We start from the raw sequence: 22,369 nt of genomic DNA on the forward strand, positions 1-22,369 counted from the left end.
AGCTGGTGCTACTTCAGGTACAGCTGAGGTCATCACAGATGGTGAATGTTTTCTTAACTGCTCTTGTGATGTTAGCTTAGAAGTACAAGGTCTTTTGGGCCTTTGAATCTTACTGGTTATTTCTGCTTATCTGGATGGTAAGAAAATTAAAATTTATTTCCTCCTTCCCCCAACAAAAGTTTAGTTACAGTTATAATGGTGAATTTTAGGGTATATAAATTATAGCTGATGAAACAAAAAGTTCAAATGACTTCTGGAGTATTGTTTTTGTTAATTTATGAAATGTGGGTATTCTAGGGAGAAAATATAGAGAAATAAAAAGATGAAAAAAAAGCATTTCATAATTCTGTTACCTTGGCTTAATTATTGTAGCCTTGTCTAGTCACAGACATAGACTTCATAATATTTTTTTAGTCACCGCCTCACAATACTCTTTCACCTTTAAGCTTGTTAATATGTGTATATACTCTTTATATTCATGTAGTGTTACTTCTTCTGTCCATATACTTTGTTTGGACAGTGTGGCCTTTAGGTTGGTACGTTACTGCAGAACAGTCCAGTTTAAGTAACTTCATGATACTGTGTGACTAGAAGCACTTTTTATCTGTAGTTGTTTTTCCAGTTGGCCTTGAGATCTTGAAAGGTGGGCACCAATCACCACTGTACATAATCAATTGTTACTTAATCAATATATTTTCCTTGACAGATGCTCCTTAAATGACAGGGTATTTGTCATTATCTTTATTATTTCAACTCATCTGAATATAAAGAAAACTAAAGTTAGGGAATGGAAGCAGCATATGACTTACAAAAAGCATGTGACTGTTTGAAACTTATGTACTATTTGAAACCTCTTTGATAGATTCTGTGTATTTCTACTGATACTTCGTTTAAATCTTCCATCACTTGCTTAATTGAGTTGGTTCAGTCCCAGTATTTGTTTACATATCATCTTCGGCATCTGTTGCTCCATTTGTGTGGAAGGGAAGATAGCCGGCTGCCAGCCTGTCTCTAAGCTGGACTGTGACATCATGTCTGTGATTGATGGACACAGCTGTGGGGTTTCCATGTGTGTTTGGCAGCACCAACACCAGCAACATCTGATCTAAGAATGCAGTTCTTTTCTTCTGCAACTGTGTGAAAATTATTTGGTGCATAAATGGAATAATGCCTATAGATATAGATATAGATATAGATATAGATATAGATATAGATATAGATATAGAAGACACAAGTGATTCAAGAGCCCAAATGGTTTTCTGTGCAGACTTGAAGATTTCAGTGATTTGAAAGTATCATTGTCTTAATGTATACCTGTAAATCACTTAGTCCAGTGTCGATGAATACATGCTAATTTTCTTCATTCTAAGTTTAAGAAATGGCCATTTTGGTATAACAGGTAGCGAAAACAGCAGTGAAGACTTTGGCCAAACGGTCAGAGTGAATTTAGTTTGATTCGAAGCTCACAAGGATTGCTGTGTCTGAGATGCATTTCTTAGCTCCTGTACATTGTTAGAATGGGTGTTTAGGGAAGATTCCATAGTACCACTGTGGGTTTTTTTCTTTATATAGATATTTAATGTGTATGTATTAATTTAATTATATTTATGTTATATATTAGGAATTTATACATGATATAATTTATACACATAATTAATATGTAATTAGGTAACCCCTATAGCTCTTGCATTGGCACTTGTGGGGAAGTCTTTTCTCTGGATTGACGCTTGTTTTTATAATATCTGAAAAAATTCAAAATACCATTAAAAACACAAAGGTCTCCAGAATTTATTTATTATAGTTCTAAGATTTTATGGTTTTTTTCCCTAAGTAATTAAGGATGTCATTGTTGTCAGTTAAAATTAACCATTAAAGGGATCTTAGCTCTGAATAGCAAGCCCAAAATTAACATTTATTTACTCTGGACTCTTAACAGACATTTCTTTTTCTTTCCTTTGATTTTTGATGTTTTCCTTTTAAAGATTGTAAGCCTTAGAGAATCTTCAGTTTTAAACTCAGTCTTTCCCCCATTCTGTATCTATGCTCTAGTTAGATTATCCAATCAACCTAATTAATTCTGCAGTACTCTTGTGTGCCAGTTTTTGGGCCAAGGCTTAGTGCTCAATAGAAAGACTAACCATTGCGTGTACACAAGGGTGTAAACATCCATGCACAGTGAGCGAGCACTGTTGGTGGACTCATATGCGAGGTTGCCAATTTATATGGAGCCTGGCGGGAAAAGAGGGGATTTTCTTGATTTCTCTTATAGATTTGTTTTGTTTTATTGATAACTTAGTCTAGGCTCTGAGAATGTGAATGTAGTTTTGCTGGCCTGTGAGTGTTCTTGCTTCATCCTGTGTACCATGTGATTCCTCTCGTCTGGATTTCTTTTATGCTGGCTCTTCTCAGCCTCCTTAGCTCTGAAAGATCTGCCCATGTTCATCTCGGGAGGCCTTTCCTCGCTCTCCAGGGCAGCTTAGTTGCCCTTTCCTGACTCTGTCACTAGCTGTCCATCTCTGAGTCCTGTTCCTGCTCTCTCTTTCCAGTGCCTGCACGGTGGTCTGTTAAGAAGAGGGCTCTCAACGTGCTGATTGAATGCATTTGTACCAGTGAATGGGCATACTCAGGCATGTGGTTCTTGCTAAAAGGCTGTCAAGGAAAGTGACACCGCAACTTCTCAGCCTTCATTTTTTGGGTCATGGCAGATGGTAAATTTGGCGGATTGTATTGCTGGTTGGAGGTGGATGATTGGGCAGGTTCCAACATGATAATATCCTTCTTTGTGCTTATGAGTTTGGGTTGGTGAACGACCTTTCAGGGTCTTTACTGGAGAAATTTATTTGAAAATGTAACTAACTGGTTTGCATTTTGGTCTCTATAAATCAGTGTGTACTCTCAGAGGAGGAGATTCCGTTGTCTGTTTGTTCACGATGGTGATAGTTTACTTTCCTTCCTCCTTTTTTCCTTTCTTTTTGTACAGAAATCCAGCCCCCTATTACCTTGATGGTAGGCTTGGGGTAGTTTGTGTTCCTTTTTCTTGCCCTCTGTGAGAGTTTCAATTTTAAAACAATTACTCCAACTTTGCCAGCCTAACTCAGGAGGCCCCACACAAACTCTCTTTGTGTTTTGCTTCATAGTCATTCAGAATACAGGGAGACGATGATCCCGAGAAGGGAGGAGTGCAAGGGAGGATTGTGGTGTTCTTTAGGGAGTGGCATTGTTTGACTGTTGCCAGACTGAGAGCATCTGTAGTGTCCCCAGGCCTGCCTTTCAGATGTCTCTTCAGTGACTCCAGCCTGCAGTTTACTCTCTCGCAGTGTGTGTGTGTCTCTGTGTGTATGTGTATAGAAGGAGGAAAAATGGATTAAGGAATATAATCTCAAGTTAATGAGCTATAATTTTTAGACCAAAATGGCTTATTACAATTTTGTGAAATGTATAGGTAGTAGACTGCCCTAAAGTTTTATATAAAGTGATTAATAACAAAATGTTTGCAATCACTTATCTTTCTGGTGATCTAAAAAAAGAATTCTACATGTTTCCTTTTCTTAAATAATTGCTGTACAGCTGGCTTGCTCCTGGTTGCGGTAGTAAAGGACTAGATGAGGTAAAAGAAGCAAAGTTAAAATAGGATATGAACTTAGGTCTTCAAAATTTGTGGAAGCTTTATTTTTGTTTACCTGTTTAAATTCCACTCTAAAATTAAAGATTTATTTTCTGGAAAATAGTTTTTATTCTTGTATGCAATAAAATTAACATTTTAAACAATAATCCTGTATATCTTCTAAAATTATATTCAGAAGAAAAATTATTTTCTGATAAAATACAAATAATACTCAGTATCAGCAGTAATATGTATTGTGTTCAGAACATGTCTCAGAATGAAAATTCTAGAAATGAAGCTGCAGCAGAGTTAAGTAAGTGCCCATGGTAGTTGTAACATTCCTTAAGGCTTCAGAATATAGTTGCTTGATGTCACTCTCAGCAATGAATCATCTTATTTCTAATTGATTCACAAATTGAAGGTAATTGGTTGTCTGTCCCCTCCAGTCTTTTTGGCATCTGAATTTTTGGCATCTTTTCACATTTTTCCAAGAGGAGCACCTGCAGTTTATCACTTGTATGAACAGAGGTAACAGCATATATGGTTAAGGACATGCATTGCTAATCATTCTTTACCAATACAACTAACCTAACTATAGCAGTCAGGAAGGAAATAGGTGACAGAGGTGTTGATCGTTTGGTGACTCACTATTGGTTGAATTGATGGTGGCATCCTTGCTTTGGTCCTCTTAGCCCATCACAGCAGCGAGTCGATAAGCCTGGCATAATGTGTGCTGTTGATTGCCTGTCCACCTACCTGCTGCCAGAGGGCAAGTGATGCCAGAGATTGATGTGGTCTGAGTTTACCGGGGCTGCTTCAGGAATGTGTTTGGAGTTGTATTAAATGTGCAGTTTATAAAGCAAAAGAGAATTATAGTTTGCTTTCCAAACATCATATTTGAGTACCTACTATGGGCTAGGTACTATGAGGATCTTTGCATGTTACCTAAATTTTTCATTCACCCACTCTGGGTTGTGACTCAGTGGCCAAGAATGGATTAGGATTTCCTCATCTTGCACATAAGTAAACTGAGGCTCAAGGACTTACTCTTTTTTTTTTTTTAAAGATCACCTGTCTTATCAGCATCCCGCTATATACAGTTGCACATGTTTAGTGTGGCAGGCACTGTCAGGGGTACAGAGATGAACAAGATAGACTCCCTGTGTTCCTGGAGCTCATGTTCTCTGAGAGAAGGTAGATTTTGAACTAATCATTGTAGGTTGATGAGTGCTGTGAAAGGCAATTATCTGTCTCCAGAGCGTGTGATTTTTATGCTACTAAATGGTTTTATTGCCTTTCTAGGTTCTTCTGGAGCTTGAGATTTGCCGTTGGCATGGCTGTGGTGCAGAGCTGGAGTGAGGCTTTTGGAGAGGAGGGGGTTTCTCCAGCTGGGGGCCAGGGGACACATTTTTATGAATTTCTGTGGCAGAGTGTAAAGCATCCAACAAGACTTTTCCCGAGAAGGACCAATTACACAGTGGGCTGTAATTGAATATAGTGGTTTGGTTTCAGAACAAAACTTCTCTGTTGGGTTTTATTAAGTAATATGAGGTCAGTTTACATGTCTAGTCTAGTGCAGATGGTGGCCCTGTAGAATCAGAATCCCCATAGGCTGATCAAGTGTAGTAGTTTTTCTGTTGGGACTTTGAAACTTCTGATTCTATAGTCCTCTCATTTTCTCTCTTCACATGATTTGTGTTTCTAAAAAGCAGAGAAAAGAGGGAGGGAGAGACATTCTAAATTATTTTCCTACTTGGAATTGAAAAGTAAGGAGGTGAGGTTTAATTATTGCAGTCAGTATTATTGGTGCCATCCTATAGCTTTCCTCTGTACCACAGTAGTGGGAAAGGGTCACGGATTTAAGAAGTTTTGAGAAGTGTTGGAGTGGTCTCCACATGTGTGCTAAATCCCCCTTCCCCAGAATGTTGAGTAGATGCCGTGTAATGTTGCCAAATGAATCCTCTTATGTGAGTTTTGTCACCTAAAATCTCTTAAATGGGGATGTCTGTCAGGAATTAGAATATCTTGATTCTGTTTTCTATTTTATGCGAAGATATGTGAAACTTAGTCATTGTCTTCTTGAGTCACTGCTATGGAAAGCATCTTTGAATACTCAGGGCTAAGGGAATGGTTCTTCATTTGTGGTTTCCATGAGAATCTTCCAGAGACTTCTCCAGGCATGTGAAATGTGTGTCAGAGGTCACTTAGTTGCGTTTGAGTGGAAACACCCATTTCAGAACAAAGAGGGAGATTTCTTTCCAGATATTCAAATTATCCACAATGAAGAGAATTATTTGGAAGTAACAAAATGGCAGTGTACCTACATTTAAACTAAGGCTTACTTCCTTCTTGCCATAATTGGCACACCATATCAAATTCCAGTTATCCAGTAAGCACCAAGAACCAGGTTGGAGGTACTACAGGTTTTGGTTTAAGACCATGACATTTGAAAGATATAGTTTACCAAGGGAAGATTTTATTACTTTTCTGTAGATGATCATTGTTTGATTTCTTCTTTTTCCTGTTCTCACTCACCTACTGTGGTGTATTATGAAACATATCAGGGTGATATAAGCAGGAATTAGGCTAGTTTAGGAATTAGGGAGAAGTGGGCCAGACAGGAAGAGTGAGGGAAGAGTAAGGTAAAATATGAGACATAACCAAAAATCTTTGCTTGGCCACTAATATGCTCAAGGTCAGAATTAGAAAATCACTGAGCTATGTAAATACTGACCATTGGACACCTTCTGCCCCCAACCATCCTCCTTCCCTACTCTGGCAGCGAGCATTTCTCCAAGTATGGTCTATAGAGTAGTTGCTTGCTTCATTTTGGCAATTTCTATGCTTTTGATTCAGGCATAAACTAATAGCTTCCTTATAGCAATTGAGATCCAACAAAAATTATTTTAATGAACTTATCAAAAGCAGGGTGATTTCGCACATTAATTTGCTCAGGTTTTTTCCTATGTGTGATTTAAATTTTTTTAAAATTATGATTATATTCTTTTAATGGTGAGAAAGTGGGAGCAGGTGGTCTATATGATATGTGGGGTTTTTTACTCTTTCACCCTGGTTGAGGAATTGAAATATCTGTAAATCCAAGTTGTTGCTTTCTAAATGCACTGGGTTCTAATTTAATGGACTACATAAAACAAACTGAGTCATTCATTCCTTCATAGGCAGATGCCCAAAAGGTGTAATGGGTACTACCTGTAGGTAGTAGGTGGTTTAGTGTTTTTGTCTGCTAATTCTGTCATCTCTGTCAGTTCTGATCCTCCCCTCTGCCTTGTATTTGTTCCTGCTGTCCTGCTATTTGCATGCCTGGTCATTTTTAATTGAATGCCAGACATGTGATTTTTACCTTATTGGGTGTTGGATATTTTATATTCTTATAATATTCTTGAGCTTTGCTCTGGGATGCAGTTAGTTACTTGGAAACAGTTTGATCCTTTTAAGATGTGTTTGTTGGGATCAGATCAGAATTTAATCTAGGGCTGATTTTTGCCCCACTATTGAGGCAAGAGCCTCCTGAATGCTGTACCCAAATACTTGTGAATGATGAGTTTTTCCAGTCTGGCCAATGGCAACAGGCACTATTCCCTGTCCTTGTGAGCACTGGGTACAGTTCCCTCTGATTCTTTTGGGGGTTCTCTCCCTGACCTCAGGTAGTTTCCTCATGAGGATGTGTTGAGCCTGGCGCTGCTGAATACTCAAGGCGGGGTGGTCTCAGATCTCCAGAGCTCACTTGTGCTCTCGGTGCACCTGTCATCACTGGTCTTCTGTCCTGCAAACTCTAGCCGCCATGGACTCCCCAGCCCCTCAGCTCTGTATCCTCAACTCAGAGAGTCTTCCGGGCTCTGATTGGGTTTCCTCTTCCTTTGCTGCAGCTGAGAATCTCTCTCAAGGCAGTATGCTCCGGCAGTTGTAGGGCTTTTCTTACATTTCCCATCTCTCAGGGGTCACTGTCCTTCATTCCCTGATGTCCAGCGTCTTAAAACTTTTTCATTTGTTTTGTTTAATTTTAGTTGTGCAAATGAGAGAGGAAATCTGGTCCTTTATACTCCATCTTGGCCAGGAGCAGAAGTTCCCTTCATTCTTTTTTATTGAAGACTTTTTCTGGAGCTCAGCCGTTGTTGGACTTGCCATGTCAGATATATAAGCAGGAGCTCTTCTGCGTGTGCGCACACAAATGGATTCAGAAGACATGCACAAACGTACTGTTTACCACATTCATACCTTCTTCAGAGCTGTGTCCCTTGTTGCCGTTCCTTACTTGGGTCTGATTTTAGGGTTTTAAGGAAGACTATTCAGTGTGCACAGTATTCTTTTCCTGCTTGCACTATGGGAAGCTTCATGGAGTTTGCCACTGGCTTAGGGAAGGGTAGGAATGGACTGAGGCAAGATTCTCTTTAGAGCCTCAGCAGGTCAGGAAAGTGAAGACAGCATGATGGGTGATCCTGGGTCCCTTTACCTTCTCCTTTGCTCCAGGAAAAACTTAAGCTTAGAAATTTCTGATCTCAAGAAGTTATGGGTCTAGATTGGTCATTTAGCAAACAGGAAGAAATGACCATGAAAGTCAGAGCTCTGTGGTGCTGCCGGCCCAGTAGAAAGCAGATTAACCAGTAACATTCTAGTTCTTCATCCTCCCTGCACAACTAACCATTGGTGGACAGCCGGCGCAGGGAGATGGGCAGTGACTCTAGAATAGCGAGGATGTGGTGAGGACCCTCAGTCCAGGGAGACAGGGGAAGCTGTTCCGTATGAGTTGTCAGAAAGAAACTCATTTTGAATTCTTATGCAGCTAACTCCTTTATCCCAAACTCTTAATTTTTTTTCCCCCCTAATTAGGAAAGTAGTACATGTCAATTGTAGAAAATTAGTTACGTTAAAGAAGAAAGTATCTATAATCCAGAGATAATCTTTGGTAACATTTCTTCTTTTTTCTTTCTGTATACTCATTAAAACATGTATGTAGTTATCTAAATATTCTTGCATACTTGTGTTGTGAATGGCAAAATGTTGATGTCAAGAACGTATTATTTTGTTACCTTCTGAGCATTTTGGATTACTGATCTCTTTTTGATCTCATAATATATTGATTATGTGGGGAGGGAAAAATCTTTCTACCCTTCTAGTTCTTGACCAGGGGCCCTGTAACAAGACAGATTAGCAAGAGAAAAACAAACAGAAGTTTATTAACATAAGTTTCTCATATATCCCTGGGAGCCTCCACAAGAAAAATGAAGAGCCAAAGAAGTGGCAAACCCAAATGCTTTTACACTAGGTTGAACAAAGAGAGGCAATTGTGGAAGGGTAACTAAAATATATGGGGAGGCTGAAGGAAGATAAGAGTTATTTTAACAAGGTTTGCTTGTACAGAATTTCTTTTGGCCTTGACTCCCTGTCTCTGTGATAAGAATGTTTTTTCCCAATTGGTACAGGAAGGACGTCTTCCACGTGGGAGTTTTTTTTTTGAAGCTTAGCCCTGAGCTAACATCTGTTGCCAGTCTTTCTCCTTTTTTCCTTTTTTCTCCTCAAAGCCCCAGTAGATAGTTGTATGTTATAGTTGTACATCCTTCTAGTTGCTCTATGTGGGATGCTGCTTCAGCATGGCTTGCTGAGCGGTGAGTAGGTCCGTGCCCGGTATCCAAACCAGCGAACCCCGGGCCGCTGAAGCGGAGCGCATGAACTTAACTGCTGCGCTCCCGGGCCGGCCCCTCACACAGGAGTTTTATCTCTTGCTTTCAGGAAAAAAAGGAGAGGTCAGAGCGCCCTTCTTATACCTGCTGTTTTTCAAGCGCCTTTACCTCCAAATAATCCGTATATCAAAGAAGCATATTTTGGGGTGATATATTCTAGTTTCCTTCAATTACAATCAAGTGTTTTGATTGTAATTGGGCCTTACCTGGTAGATCTGCTATCCATTTCAGTCAGGATCTAGGTTTCAGGTCCTGCTTTATTTAGGGTCCCCAATAGCAAGTACTCTGTGTGTGTGTGTGTGTGTGTGTCTGTGTGTGTGTGTATAATTAATTCCCCAATGGAGGAGGATAATGGATGGATTCTAAAATCAAGTAGTAACATGAACTATTTTCAGTTATGTTGTCAAAGCCACCTGTACCCATGATATTGTGTCCTATAGACTGGGGCTTGACAAGGCAACTGTTAGGACTTCTGGGTGTTGATGACATGAAACTTTGGAAAGTTCTAATAGTTTCATTTGGATCCTAGAGAAAATATTGGTCTGTCTTAGTTGACTTTATTGCTTGAGTAAGATCACTAGCCGTGTTGTGCTTTTTGGTAGAGGGTTATCACAGAGATGTATTTTGGCATCTGTCATGGAAGCATCAGACTCCCAAGGTTATTCATGAATGAGTGATGCTGAGAAAAATGGAGTGAATTTTATTCACCATCCTGCATCCTGTAGTCACAGTCTGAAGTTTTCCCTGTCAGCGACCCCTCCACGTCCATCCCGGTGAATGGTGTTATTTTGTAGTTCTCTTCTTTACCGCACTATTTTTAGATACCAGTTGAGTGATACACTGTCACTGGAATACAGCAAGTAATGTGGCCTGGCAGACTATGTAGAAAATGGAGGAGCTAGAATGCTTTTTGAGGACTTTGTTGTGTCTGGCAAAAGTTCTAGATGGTGCCTGTACACAGAAAAGAGAGAAAGAGAGCAGGTGAAGGCCTTTAGGGGCATTACTTTTTGACTTTGGAATCCCAGAAGAGGTTCATTGATTCAGTAGCAAAACTAGAGAGCATATCTTTTTTCTAAAATGTGTTCAAAACAGTGTTTTTTCTTGAGTAAGATGTCATGAGTATCTGACTTCCAGTTTAATTATGTTAATTTTGTGAGTTTTCTATTCATCTTTTACTCTAGGACTGATTGATCTTGGGAGATGGGGGCTGATTAATTTTAAAGTACATGCCGTTCCTTCCTTTGACCAGATCCTATAACCTTAATTTTGTTTTAGAATCTTGCTTGCATAGTTTTGTTCACCTTTGTTTGGTTGAATTGTCAGTGAATTTAAGGTGTGTAACTTTACGTGTATCTGTTTGAGTCAAGAAAAAATAATTTTGATTAATTTAACTTGATGTGGTACTGAATAATACTCTGAGATATAACTGGAATTTGCCAGGTAAAAGGTGATCTGTTCTTATTTTTCTACCAGTTCACAGTCACACAAAGAGGGGTTCAGTAGTAGTTAAGTTAAACAAACAAACTTGTAAACTGGTTTTTAAAAATGGATACAGTCATGTGCTGCATAACGACATTTTGGTCAACAACAGAGCACATATATGACGGTGGTCCCATAAAATTAGTACTGTACAGCCTAGGTGTGTAGTAGACTACACCATCTAGGTTTGTGCAGGGACACTCTATGATGTTCGCATGATGAAATTGCCTAATAACGCATTTCTCAGAATGTATCCCATTGTTAAGCAACGCATGACTGTATTTTCATTCTAAGTGTGTATACATTTATACATTTTAGTGGTGAAATCTGCCAGAGATATTTGCATATCTCATTTTATCAGTCCTCTCTCCAGTTAACAAAGAGTGAATAATAAATTGCCCTTTCTTTTTTGTTAAACTGTGAATGAGTAGACTTAATTCTGTAAAGAGGGTACGCTGGGAAGAAAGATGATTAGCTCAGAACGTTTCCTAATCCTCTTGGATCCTGTCAGTTAGCTTATCTGAAGTCGGCCTGTCTCCTCACAGAGTTACTGCCATCAGTGGAAGGAGAGAGAATTTAGGTAACAAGAGTTTAAACAACATTTTAAGGCGTCATTTAAAAAAAAACACTAATAATATGCACTGTTGTATGCTCAGATGGTAGAGTGGGCAGGGCTTGTCACATGACTCATTTACAAACCTAGCTGCTTTTGAAAATTACCACTATTCAGATGTTCTCCGCTCCCCCATCCTCTAGCAGCCAAGGAAGGCAACAGAAAACTCCTTGCCTAGTCATATCCCAGCCTGAGACAAGGACCTTTTCTATGAGAGTTTGCTCCCACTGGTTGGAGTCCAAAATGCTAATTGGCATCAGCTGCATTAAATCACTAAGTAGAGGCTAGCAGCTGCCTCATCATTGGAGAAAACCAAGGAGTCTTCCTTTTCTTACCAAAACGTCCTCTGTCCTCTCTCCTCTCTCAAGTTACCCTTAATTTTTCTTTCATTTGTATGTGACTGTGGCCTCCTAAAGAGGAGAGTGAAGGGCAAAGTCGTTTGGACTTGGCCTAGACACGTGGGGTATATAAACTTCCATCACGTAGTTTTGCCAATTCCACTTTCCTTTCATATGTGGGATTTATTGTTGTTTTTAAATTTCAGTTACAGCCTGCCCCGAGTCTGTTTCTGCTGTATCTTCTCGGGCTAAATGAGGTGTTTGTTTTTGGTGGTGGTGGTGTGTGTATGTATTTAAATGTTGGAATGAGAACACCAAACTTGTTTTTTAATGACCAAAGGGAGATTTGAACTCAGAAGTTGGTTCGTTATTACTGTACCCTAGTGACGATATAAAACACTGTATATAAACTGTATATGACTGTTTATAAACAGTCATAATTAGGATTCCAGTTGTAGTTGGCTCAAAGCTGTTGGCAGATTCTGCACTTCTGATACTTTTTCTCCAAGGTGGGTGCTCTTAATTAGACAGTAAAGGACAATTAGTGGTGCTGAGTGCCTTTTTATTTTATAAGATGTGTAATAGTTATCTATTTTAAAATCATAGAAGCGAGAGAAAGAATGTTCAAGTATATGTAAACTTTATTCTAAAACAATAATTTGAGACGACAACATGCTTTCCTCTCAAAATTTTTTGTAGTTCAGTTTCGTATACTTGCAGGATCTGACTACTTAAGACCTCGGAAATATTCTGGCAAGCAACATTGATCTGATTACTGTATTTCTGGATGATATTTGGATGTTTCAGTCTTATTAGAAAAGCTATTGTCAAACTTGATTGTATTTTTAAGTTATGCTAATATTTCATTGATTCTAATATGCAGCGCAATTTCAGAGATGTTACAATGTGTGTCTTATGGTTGATGGTGAATCAGTTTCGTTACATAAAGTAATTGTGTGTCTCTATTGAGTACATCTTAGATTCAGGGAAATACATTGTGCCATGATAATCTGTATAAGAATTTTAACTCAATTGGCTCTGAAGACATCAAGTGCCTGCGGAAGCTCTTGATTCTTATAAAGAGTGGTGAACAAGTTAGATGCTAGAAGACATTGGTTGATGTCACTAAGAGAAAAAAAAATATTGAAACTAGTCAAAATATGTCATGATCCCTAATTATTTCTCAAGAGGCTTCTCATGGGAGAATTGTAGGTAGCATTTCCTTTCTGTCAAGAAGTGAGATCTGCTGGCAGAGATCATAGGGAGTAATGACCCTTGGAATAATTTAGCCAGTATGGGGAATGGAGGGAGGTAGGGGTTCGGGATGAATCAGTAAAGCAAAGTCTGCAATCCAATAAGGTGCACGTACTGCATGAAGTGATTGGCTGCGCTTACCACAAAAACAAAATTAAAATCAATATTTTGATTTTTCCCTCTTCTAGAAGGTTCAACATTGTTCTTTTTGTTTTTGTGTAGTCCTTATACCCCAGATCCTTGTAGGTTTACTGATTTGGGATGAAAGGGAAAAATCAGACTTTTAGTTCACTTTCTAATCACCTAGTTGCAGGCCAGGGGAAGGTGGGATGTTTGACTTTTCAAGGCCCAGTGTGTTTAACTGTGGGCCTTGTCCCAGGAGTAACACCACGTGCCTTTCCAACAAGAACATGTTTATGACCGTGGTCATGTATCAATGTCTATTAGGAACCTGTAAGTCTTCACAAGCCTCCTTAGGCCTGTCCTGAGCTCTCAGGAACCCACAGATAACTGTCAGGAGTGTGTGGTGAGTCATGGTGACTCAGGAGAGAGCAGGCTTCATGTGCCCTGTTGCCAGCAAGTGTGGTCACTACACCCTGTGCATATGAATGGGATCGTGTGGAAAGAGCATAAGGTAAAGCTTTTGTTGAACTGGGCTTTCTAGTTCTCTTTGGGGCATGCCTCCTTGTGCCTTATGTTAATAAAAATTATCACCCTTTTATGTTTTAGTATTATAAAGTTCCTTTGAAGAAAGGTCCCAAATAGAAGTGTTTCATTCTGTAATACTAGCCAGGATAGACACTGGTTTTGTTTAGAATTAAGATAGTTATCCTAGTTATTCAGTATCTCATTTTTTATGGCTACTTTAAACATGACCATGTTTAAATCACAGATTGAAGTGGTATTCGTTGGGTGTGATTTGTACATATACAGGGTTTGAATGAGAATCGTTACACAGACTGTTACATAGACTGTACGCGGCCCTGTGATTGTGCTCCGTATTTCTAGGCGTCCTCTGCCGAAGTCCCATGACAGCTATGCCTGTGGAATATGCTGTAATACTCCAATACTTATGTCTCAGCACCGAGCTGGATGCCACCACTTTGAGAATCACGGTTCTAAGATGAGCACATTTTTTGTTAGGTATTCAGTTTCTAAAGCAGTAACGTACAACCGAAAGTTGTATTTTAAAAAGAAACGTTTTCTTTTTTCATTTGTTCTTATCATTAATATTAACGTAATTAATGATGTTGCAGCTTTTATCTTAATATTTGCAAACCAAACTTAACTTTAAGTCTGTGAGGCCTTATGAATGATTTTTTGGAGACGCTAGGCTGCCACGGCAGGTTTCTTCAGCGTGTGTGTGTGTTTGTGTGCACATATGTGCTCTCGCTTCACCTTCTTTTCACTGTTAACGCCTTCCTTCCTTATTCCGCTCCCACAGTGTGCATACTGTCACATGCACTGTCTTCTCTTCTTGTACGTGCACACACATGCACCTAGACTGCTCTGAAACCCTCCGTCTTCCCTGGAGAGAGAAGAACAGTTATACGTGGAATGAGGGTGTCAGTGAAGAGAAGTAAGGAAGTGTTAGGGAACCAGGCATCGTTTCCTTTTAGAAGTGTGTATGTAGTAAAGGGAATTCTAGAGATCTGGTTATCAGATTTTTCTCAGTGATGATCTTTATCTTCCCTCAAACACTGCTTTTCTAACCAAGCCTGATGTTCTCTTTTCCTGCACATTCTCTCTTCTTTCTCACTTTAATTCTGCTTTTCCCTCATTCTCATGCTGTCTGTAAATCTTCCTTAGCGTGAGTCTTTGCTGGTGGTTTGGCAGCACCCTCTCTTTGTGTCACGTGTGTGCAGCAAGGGACAGACTGCCCATGCTGGTGCGGCTTCTCCCCAGGGGTGGATGAGCGAGAAGGGCGGAGACCAGCAGCCTTCAGCATTCACAAGGGCAGCTTATTTTTGTTTTTCAGACCTGTGTCACCATCTGTTTCCTTCATTCCCCCTCTGGTCTTTTCACACAAACTCTGCGTTTCTTCCTCTGCTCATCCTATTTTAATGAGGCAGGAGGCTGGGGGAAGAGCCGAGTCTAAAACAACCTGCTGTCACTGAGTGATGTTTTGTTACTGGGGCTTGCTGGACTCACCTGAATCTCTTTTTGGGGTAGCAGATTCTCACTGAGCACGCCACCATCCAGGGCCTGCGGTGCTGGCCTGTAGTCAAGTTACTGTGTCCGTGGCCTCGCTGGAGAATGCTGCTGATGTGTGAGATTGTTAGAGGAGAAGCTTTTCTGCCTTAAGTGTGCCAGATGATGTATATTCACAATTGTTTTCCAGAAAAGAAACAGCCTTTCCTAGTAATTAAATGAAATAGTATCAATCAGGCCCCCCCCCCCCCTAATTTTTACAGATGAGCAAATTGAGGGCCAGAGAAGTGGAGTAAATTGCCTGAGGTCACATAGTTAGTAGAATAGCTGGGATCCCAAGTGCCTTCTGCTTCATGCTGCTTCCTATATTCATCTTTACCTTTTATACTTGATGCATTTCTTGCATAGCTTGTAATCACATTTCAAACGATGAGGTCCATTAAAGTTCCCAATTCTTGGCATGAGGATAAAATGAATGTATCTCTCTTCTTTACTGGAGGGACTGGAAATTTGTTATGAAATGTGTGTGGGGAAAGTAAAATCATGCATGTCATTCAAAAGCCACACATTTTATTTTTATTTTTTCGTAAGGATGAAGAAGAAGAAATCAAACTGGAGATAAATATGCTGAAGAAATATTCTCATCATAGAAATATTGCAACGTATTACGGTGCTTTCATTAAAAAGAGCCCTCCAGGACACGATGACCAACTCTGGGTAGGCAATTGTTTCCTGAGTGTTTTGTGGGGTTTCCTCTTTGGTTGTATTAAAAGAACATTGAGGACCTTCCAGAGGGAGGGGAGAGAAAAGCAAAGAAAAAGGGGTAGTGTCTGGGATCTTTCTTGGCCTTCTTGGTTGAAGGTATACTGAATGTTCATTTTGATGTTGATTGCACATTGTGTGGAAAAGAGTTACCTTTGTGTTTCAGGAATAAAAATGGCATGTTTTAAAAGGAACATAACCAAATAGCAAGGAAATTACGAGCTTGAAAATAAAAACAATACAATAAAAACTTTTATGGAAATTAATTAATATGGAAGCTCAACTAAATGCATCTTTCTTTACCACTGGGAAGTGAGAGACGAATCACAAGAAAACAAACTTATAAGTAATTTATTAGTAATATTAATGATAATAGTTAATTAAAAACTGTAAATGCCAGAGAAATTTCTAGAATTGACACATTCAACCTTATCTTCATTGAACATGTTTCTGTTTAAGATGATGACACTGAGATACTGTCAGATCTGTGGTTATCGCATTAGTTGTGCCAAAGGTACTGGACTTATAAAGCGGAAAGATAGATTAATACTTAAAAAAATTTTTTAAAAAGCCATTATAGAAAATTTGCAAAAATAAGAATATGAAAGGGAAATGATTACCTTTATCTTCATTGCCCAAATCCAGTCATAGTTAAAATTTTAGAAAGTTCAGTTGATTTTCTAGGTACTTTAAAAAATATACTTGTATTCATAGTGTTCAAACATTTAGATATTGTAAATGATGTATTTTTTAAAATTATGTACTGCTTAAAAATAGCATTTCTCTTTTGTACTAAACTCAGTTAATATAAAATAGTTTGAGAATCACAATGTGTGAAAAATAGGACATCTTTGATTCTGGCAAATGAGGAAGAATGTTAGAGAGTATTTGTATCAGATTTCTGATAATTGGGCATTAATTAAGAACAAAATGGTCCTCCCATGCCCATGTGGTTATGAGAGAGAAGGAATACTTCAGAACCTCTACGTGGGGTGGGTGATGCACTGTACAATGTCAGAAACTCTCAGTCTCCTGGACCAAATATATGTCGTGAATCGATTGGGTGGTGAAATGAGCTCTCAGTAATTTGGATGCCTCCAAAATGATCATGTGCCCAGATCTTTAGGAAAGGCGGAGGGGGTTAGACTCCTCTCCCGGCTTCTCTCTGGCGTGTGCTGCAATCTCTGGTGCTCTCACTGACTGCTGGGATGTGTTAGTCACAGTGTGTCTTGTCTGCCCTATAGCTTGTTATGGAGTTCTGTGGGGCTGGGTCCATTACAGACCTTGTGAAGAACACCAAAGGGAACACACTCAAAGAAGACTGGATAGCTTACATCTCCAGAGAAATCCTGAGGGTAAGGAGAGGGTGCGGCTTTGGTGCCCCATACATAGTCTTGTGTTTCCATTTTCATGCTGGTCATAAGTATTTCTTTGCATTAGTTGTAACTGTACAGATTATTCTTTTTGTGACAGCCTAGGCTCTGTATAGCTAGCTCACTTTGATAGTTTAAGCTGCATCATGGTTTTGACTCTGGCAAGCATCTAAAAAGTAGACTTAAACAAAAAGAGTTTTTCTGTATTTCCCTGAATTGATCCTCCAGGTGTTAAAAAGAAAATCAGAGTGGAGGGAAAAAGAAATAATTTCTAGCTGTTGTTTTTATAGGAATCCTGTGTCTAAGCTTTCACATGAAGATTAATGGTGCTGAATGCTGGCTTTCAAAATCATTTTGTGGACTTTGGCGTTAACTGTTAAAATCTGTTGTAATATTTATGAGGCAAGGTTCTGATGTTTAATGTTGTTTACAGCCAATTGGAAAGCTGGCTTATGATCTTAAGAGTAAGTTTCTGAACTACTGTTTTAGCAGCTTCTAAATAATTCCTTTCAGTAGTAGAGCCATCCTGACAGCACAGGCAGAGGGTTTTAATATTTACTATGTGAAAAGTGCATGTGAGTTGCCAGGGGGCCTGTTTCGTTGGTCAGCCATCACGATTTTCTCTCTACTTTACTCCTAAATTACTTAAATTACTTGGTTGGATTTCATTTACCCACCATATTTTAAAAATAAAGACTATGGATTTAAACTGGAATTTAATTCTTATGCATCTCTCACTAATGAAAAAATATATTGTTATTTTATTTTTTATTTATGGGTAAATTTACCCCACTTTTTGTATTTAAGTTTCATAGAGGACTGCAAGTTTGAAAAATGCCATCTAGAATTTATAGAAATAAGTTTTAATTTCTTTTCATTTAGTTATTTTATGAAGACGTTGAAAATAGGCAATTCCCTTAAGAAAATTAGTTGTAGGAAGTGAGGTGTTAGAGCCATCTTTTTATAATCACACTCAAATTTCATTATTAAAATGTCAGGGCCCTATCTTTTTATGGTTATTATAGGAAACAAACCCTAAAAATGGGAAACTAGGTATCTTACTCTACAGTACTGTGAGGGAGGTGAGTGAATACAAAGATGTATATATTATATTTGTAACTAAACTTTTAGCGTGGTAGGCGGGAGAGAGCAGTGGTTATGAGTGTGGACTCGAGAGTTGGTCAGACGTGGGTTTCAGTCCTGCCTCTGCTACTGTCTACCACACACCCCTGGCAAAAGCAACTCAACTTTCAGAAATTATTTTCTTTATCTGTAAAATTTAGGTACCAATCCTATGAAGGAATTACCATTATTATGAGAATTAAATGTTAGTGCATATGAATCATTTAATTTAATGTGTGAGTACATAACTAATTCTCAGTAAATATTAGTTGTAATTATTCTCTGTTCTAAGCATACACTTACACATACCTTTCCTCTATATAATTCCAGTGTAGGGTTTCTCAAGCAGAGGACTAAGTTTTAGTATACAGCTACACATACTTTAACAATGGGAGACGTTCTGAGAAATGCATTGTTAGGTGACTTTGTCATTGTGTGAACATAATAGAGTGTACTTACACAAACCTAGATGGTATAGCTTACTACACACCTAGGCTGTACGGTACTAATCTTATGAGAGCACCATCGTATATGCAGTCCATCGTTGACCGAAATGTTGTTATGTGGTGCGTGACTATAAATGTCCTAGGCATCAAATGTAATTCAGCCATCAAAGACAATTTATATGCTTTTATATACACAGGCAAGCATTGTTTACCTACTGAATGTAATAAGTATATTTAGCTATTTTACCACCACTGATCTCAGGCAGCATTTAAAAGAAGCCCAGGTTGTTTAAAGCCCCTGATCAGCTTGAATATAGTAACCTAATGGGCATCTTTTTGAGATGCAGCGAATGTTTTCTATCTCAGTGGGCACCTGAAACGAGAGTTTCCTTTATTTACATTTCATCTAAAATGGTCTGGAAGAGCAGTGTATCGTATGCTAGTGTGTGTTTATCATAGGAGTTACTAAGAGTCAGTTTTGGTAAAGAGAAAGCAATGTGGTAGGAAGGAGGTGAGCTCTCCTGGGAGAGGAAGGCCACTCCTAAGCAGGTAACCTAGGTTCTCAAAGACATAGCTGGGGATAGCTAATTTCTGTAGTGGAAAAACTTGTCCTCATTTTTTAGTAGATGTTAGATTCAGATGCTGCTGTGTTAAGATCCTGAAAAGGTTGAGTCTTGAGCATCTAGGCCTCAGACGTCAGTAGAAAAGCTCTCTTGGGCTGGCCCACTGAAACCCTTGAGACCAAAACGTTTACCGAGAAAGCCAGCATGTTCATTCCAGCCCACTTCCATGTTCACAGTCTACACATTTTGGTAGAAACCCATATTTCATATTGATCTGGGCACTTACAGTCTTTCCTAACCAATACTGAAGGACAGCCTTTGGCTGCTCCTTTATTCTATGTCCATGAATGAGTTAGAGTTAAAGGAACAATATTTCCCAGTTTTGAAACATTGATGCAGTTGCTCCAGGATGGGTATTTACTGTGTATTTGGACTTGTCATCTCTGGTAAGGAGGCTTAATTGTGGCTTAACTTTTGGCATGGGAGTGGTAACACACACACATTTTCTCTCTCCCACCCTTATGGGTACTTTATACAGGAAAGATGTATTCATTGTTGAACAATCATACCGCAGGTAAACATTGCTCAAGAGCTGTTAGACGCGCCTTGCACAGTTTCACGTGCAGAAGCAGCAGTCCTTGAGCGGTAGGACAGGGAAGTAGACGTTTCTCACATTTATTGCTTGTCAGGAACAAGAGTGCCTGCAGGTCACATTTGAGAAGATGGGGATACATATGTTTGCTAAGATAATCCTGTAAAGTGTGAGAAGGGGGTTTGTGAAAGTTAGAGAAGAAACAACGAACTGAAATAGTCCAAGTAGAAATTATGGAAGAATTAGGGAAGCTACATTTTTTGGTCTCTTCTTTTGCTTTTCAAAGTTATACCATCCTGAAAGGAGGGACTTGCTTCCTAACTATAGCTCTAAGATACCATATATTTTTAGTGCTTTTTCCCCTAGTCAGTGCTTTGTGGTATAACACTGCACATCCTGTGTGGTGGAAGAATAAACAGAGTCATCACATAAGTTCTATTCTGTTTCACAAGCAGACTAGTGAATGATTGTTTAGAAACCCCTTGTGTTAGAAAAATTAGTGTTCTAGAGCAGCTGTTGTATTTAACTCATATCCTACAAAGTAATGATAACAATAAAATCCTACAAAAAATCAAATAAACCCTTATTTCTAATCTACTTTTGTTGAATTGAGACATTTCATGGTAAATAGGTTGCTTGTATCCTAAGGAGGCAGGCTATAGATTTGGCTTCTCTAGCTTAAGACGAAACAAGTAAATGAGTTGTGAGAATGATGCATTTTTGTCTTCAGACCATATTTGGATGCAAAATGTGTTTTTGTTCTTCCACCACCTCTCAGAAGAGACATGCTCTTTCTTGGGCTTCATTCCAGATAGAAGGTCATCAAAAAGTGCTGTATGCCCAGTAGGGTTTATTTCCTTAGGAAAGAAAGATATTTTATTTGAACATAAAACTCTTGATAGCAGAATTGTTTAACACTTGGGGTGGAGGTGGGATTGATCAGCAGCCAGCAGTTTGTCACTATGCAGGGGGAAAACTAGGCCCTGTTCCAGAGCCAAACTTGAAACCCCCCTCTAGCCCTTCGCCTTTCCCCTGGGATGTGTCTAGTTCACATATACCCGCGGGGTCACCCACTGAAAGACAGACATGTAGCGTGGGAAAGGAACCACCCTGTACACAAATAGCACAAATTATAGCAGAGAAACTGCAGATGGTAATCTGAAATGTGTCTTCAGGGAGCAGCTAGAAAGTGGTAGTGTTGCTCACACAGGGCACCTAACCCACTGGCATTAGGAGATGGGTGCTCTTTCTGCCTGTGTGGTATCATTGGTGATGTCTTGCTGGAAATGCACTAAGGTTAAATTGTACAGTCTAAATATGGTTCAGAAAACTTTTGGCTTGCATGTGCACTTTGTTATAAAAGGTGTGTTCCTGGCTATTTACTTACAGTGACAAAGACCTAAAATTCGGATCTGTCTTTCCTGTTCAGGGACTGGCACATCTTCACATCCATCACGTGATTCACCGGGACATCAAAGGCCAGAATGTACTGCTGACCGAGAACGCAGAGGTGAAACTGGGTATGTGAGGATGTGCCTCAGAGTCCAGTACTTGCCCCTGGCACAGACCAGCGACACTCCCTGCCCTGTTTGCGTTTAGCTAAAAGTTCAGTCTCTTACCCAAGTTTTCTGTTTCTGTTCTGTTTAAGAAGTAGGAACTGGGCTTATTGCTTAGCCTGGCTCCAGCCTCCCTTCCCCCTTGCTTCTCCCCTCTGCTCTGTGCTACATATAGTAGACAGAATATGTTTAAATCAGTTCATGTCACTTTCCTGCTTAAAGACCATTAATGGCTTCCTACTTCACTTTGAGTAAAATCCACCTTTCTTAGCATGGCCTGTAAAAAGCCATGGCCCCTGCTACTTTCCAGCCTCATTTTGTGACCCTCCTCACTTCTCTCTTCTTCCTCAGTCACTCATTTTTTAACTTCCTTGGTACTTGCATCAGGGCCTTTGCACCTACTGTTCCGCATTAGGGACACTTGCCCACAGTTTCAAAGTTGCAATTTTTTCCTCATCCTCAGAGGTCTTCTCTGACCCTCTAATCTGTGTTCGGTCCCATTGCTTGTTTCCTCCATGATGCTGATCACAATTTATAATTATATAGCTATTTGTTTACTTATATTTCTGACTGCTTTACCAGAATATAAATTCTGGGAATGCAGTGACTAGGATTGTTTTATTTACCAGAGTATTCTCACCCTGCACCTAGCAGAGTACCTTGAATATAGTAGGTGCTCAATAAACTTATGCATGGATGGGTGGATGGATGGAGCCTGTAGTATCTTCCTGGAGATGATTTTACAATGGTTCTTTTATATTTCCTGTTTCCCTTACCTGGATCTACTCTTATTCCCATCTCACTTTCATGTAATAGT

At 39.3% G+C, this 22,369-nt stretch overlaps 1 protein-coding gene across 50 annotated transcripts in view; it reads left to right on the top strand.

Annotated features, from left to right (window-relative positions):
• The window catches only part of MAP4K4 (mitogen-activated protein kinase kinase kinase kinase 4), a 198,106-nt gene that overhangs the window by 105,250 nt on the left and 70,487 nt on the right, over positions 1-22,369 (top strand). For all 50 annotated transcript variants that reach the window (XM_087426243.1, XM_087426244.1, XM_087426248.1 and 47 more), the window contains exons 4-6: positions 15,730-15,855; positions 17,145-17,255; positions 21,426-21,516. In XM_087426243.1, coding sequence (XP_087282369.1) covers positions 15,730-15,855; positions 17,145-17,255; positions 21,426-21,516 — 328 coding nt within the window. The remainder of the gene's footprint in view (positions 1-15,729; positions 15,856-17,144; positions 17,256-21,425; positions 21,517-22,369) is intronic.

The sequence above is a fragment of the Ceratotherium simum genome, chromosome 40 (genome assembly GCF_057802395.1).
Source record: "Ceratotherium simum simum isolate JZ-2026a chromosome 40, ASM5780239v1, whole genome shotgun sequence".
Taxonomy (NCBI): Eukaryota; Metazoa; Chordata; class Mammalia; order Perissodactyla; family Rhinocerotidae; genus Ceratotherium; species Ceratotherium simum.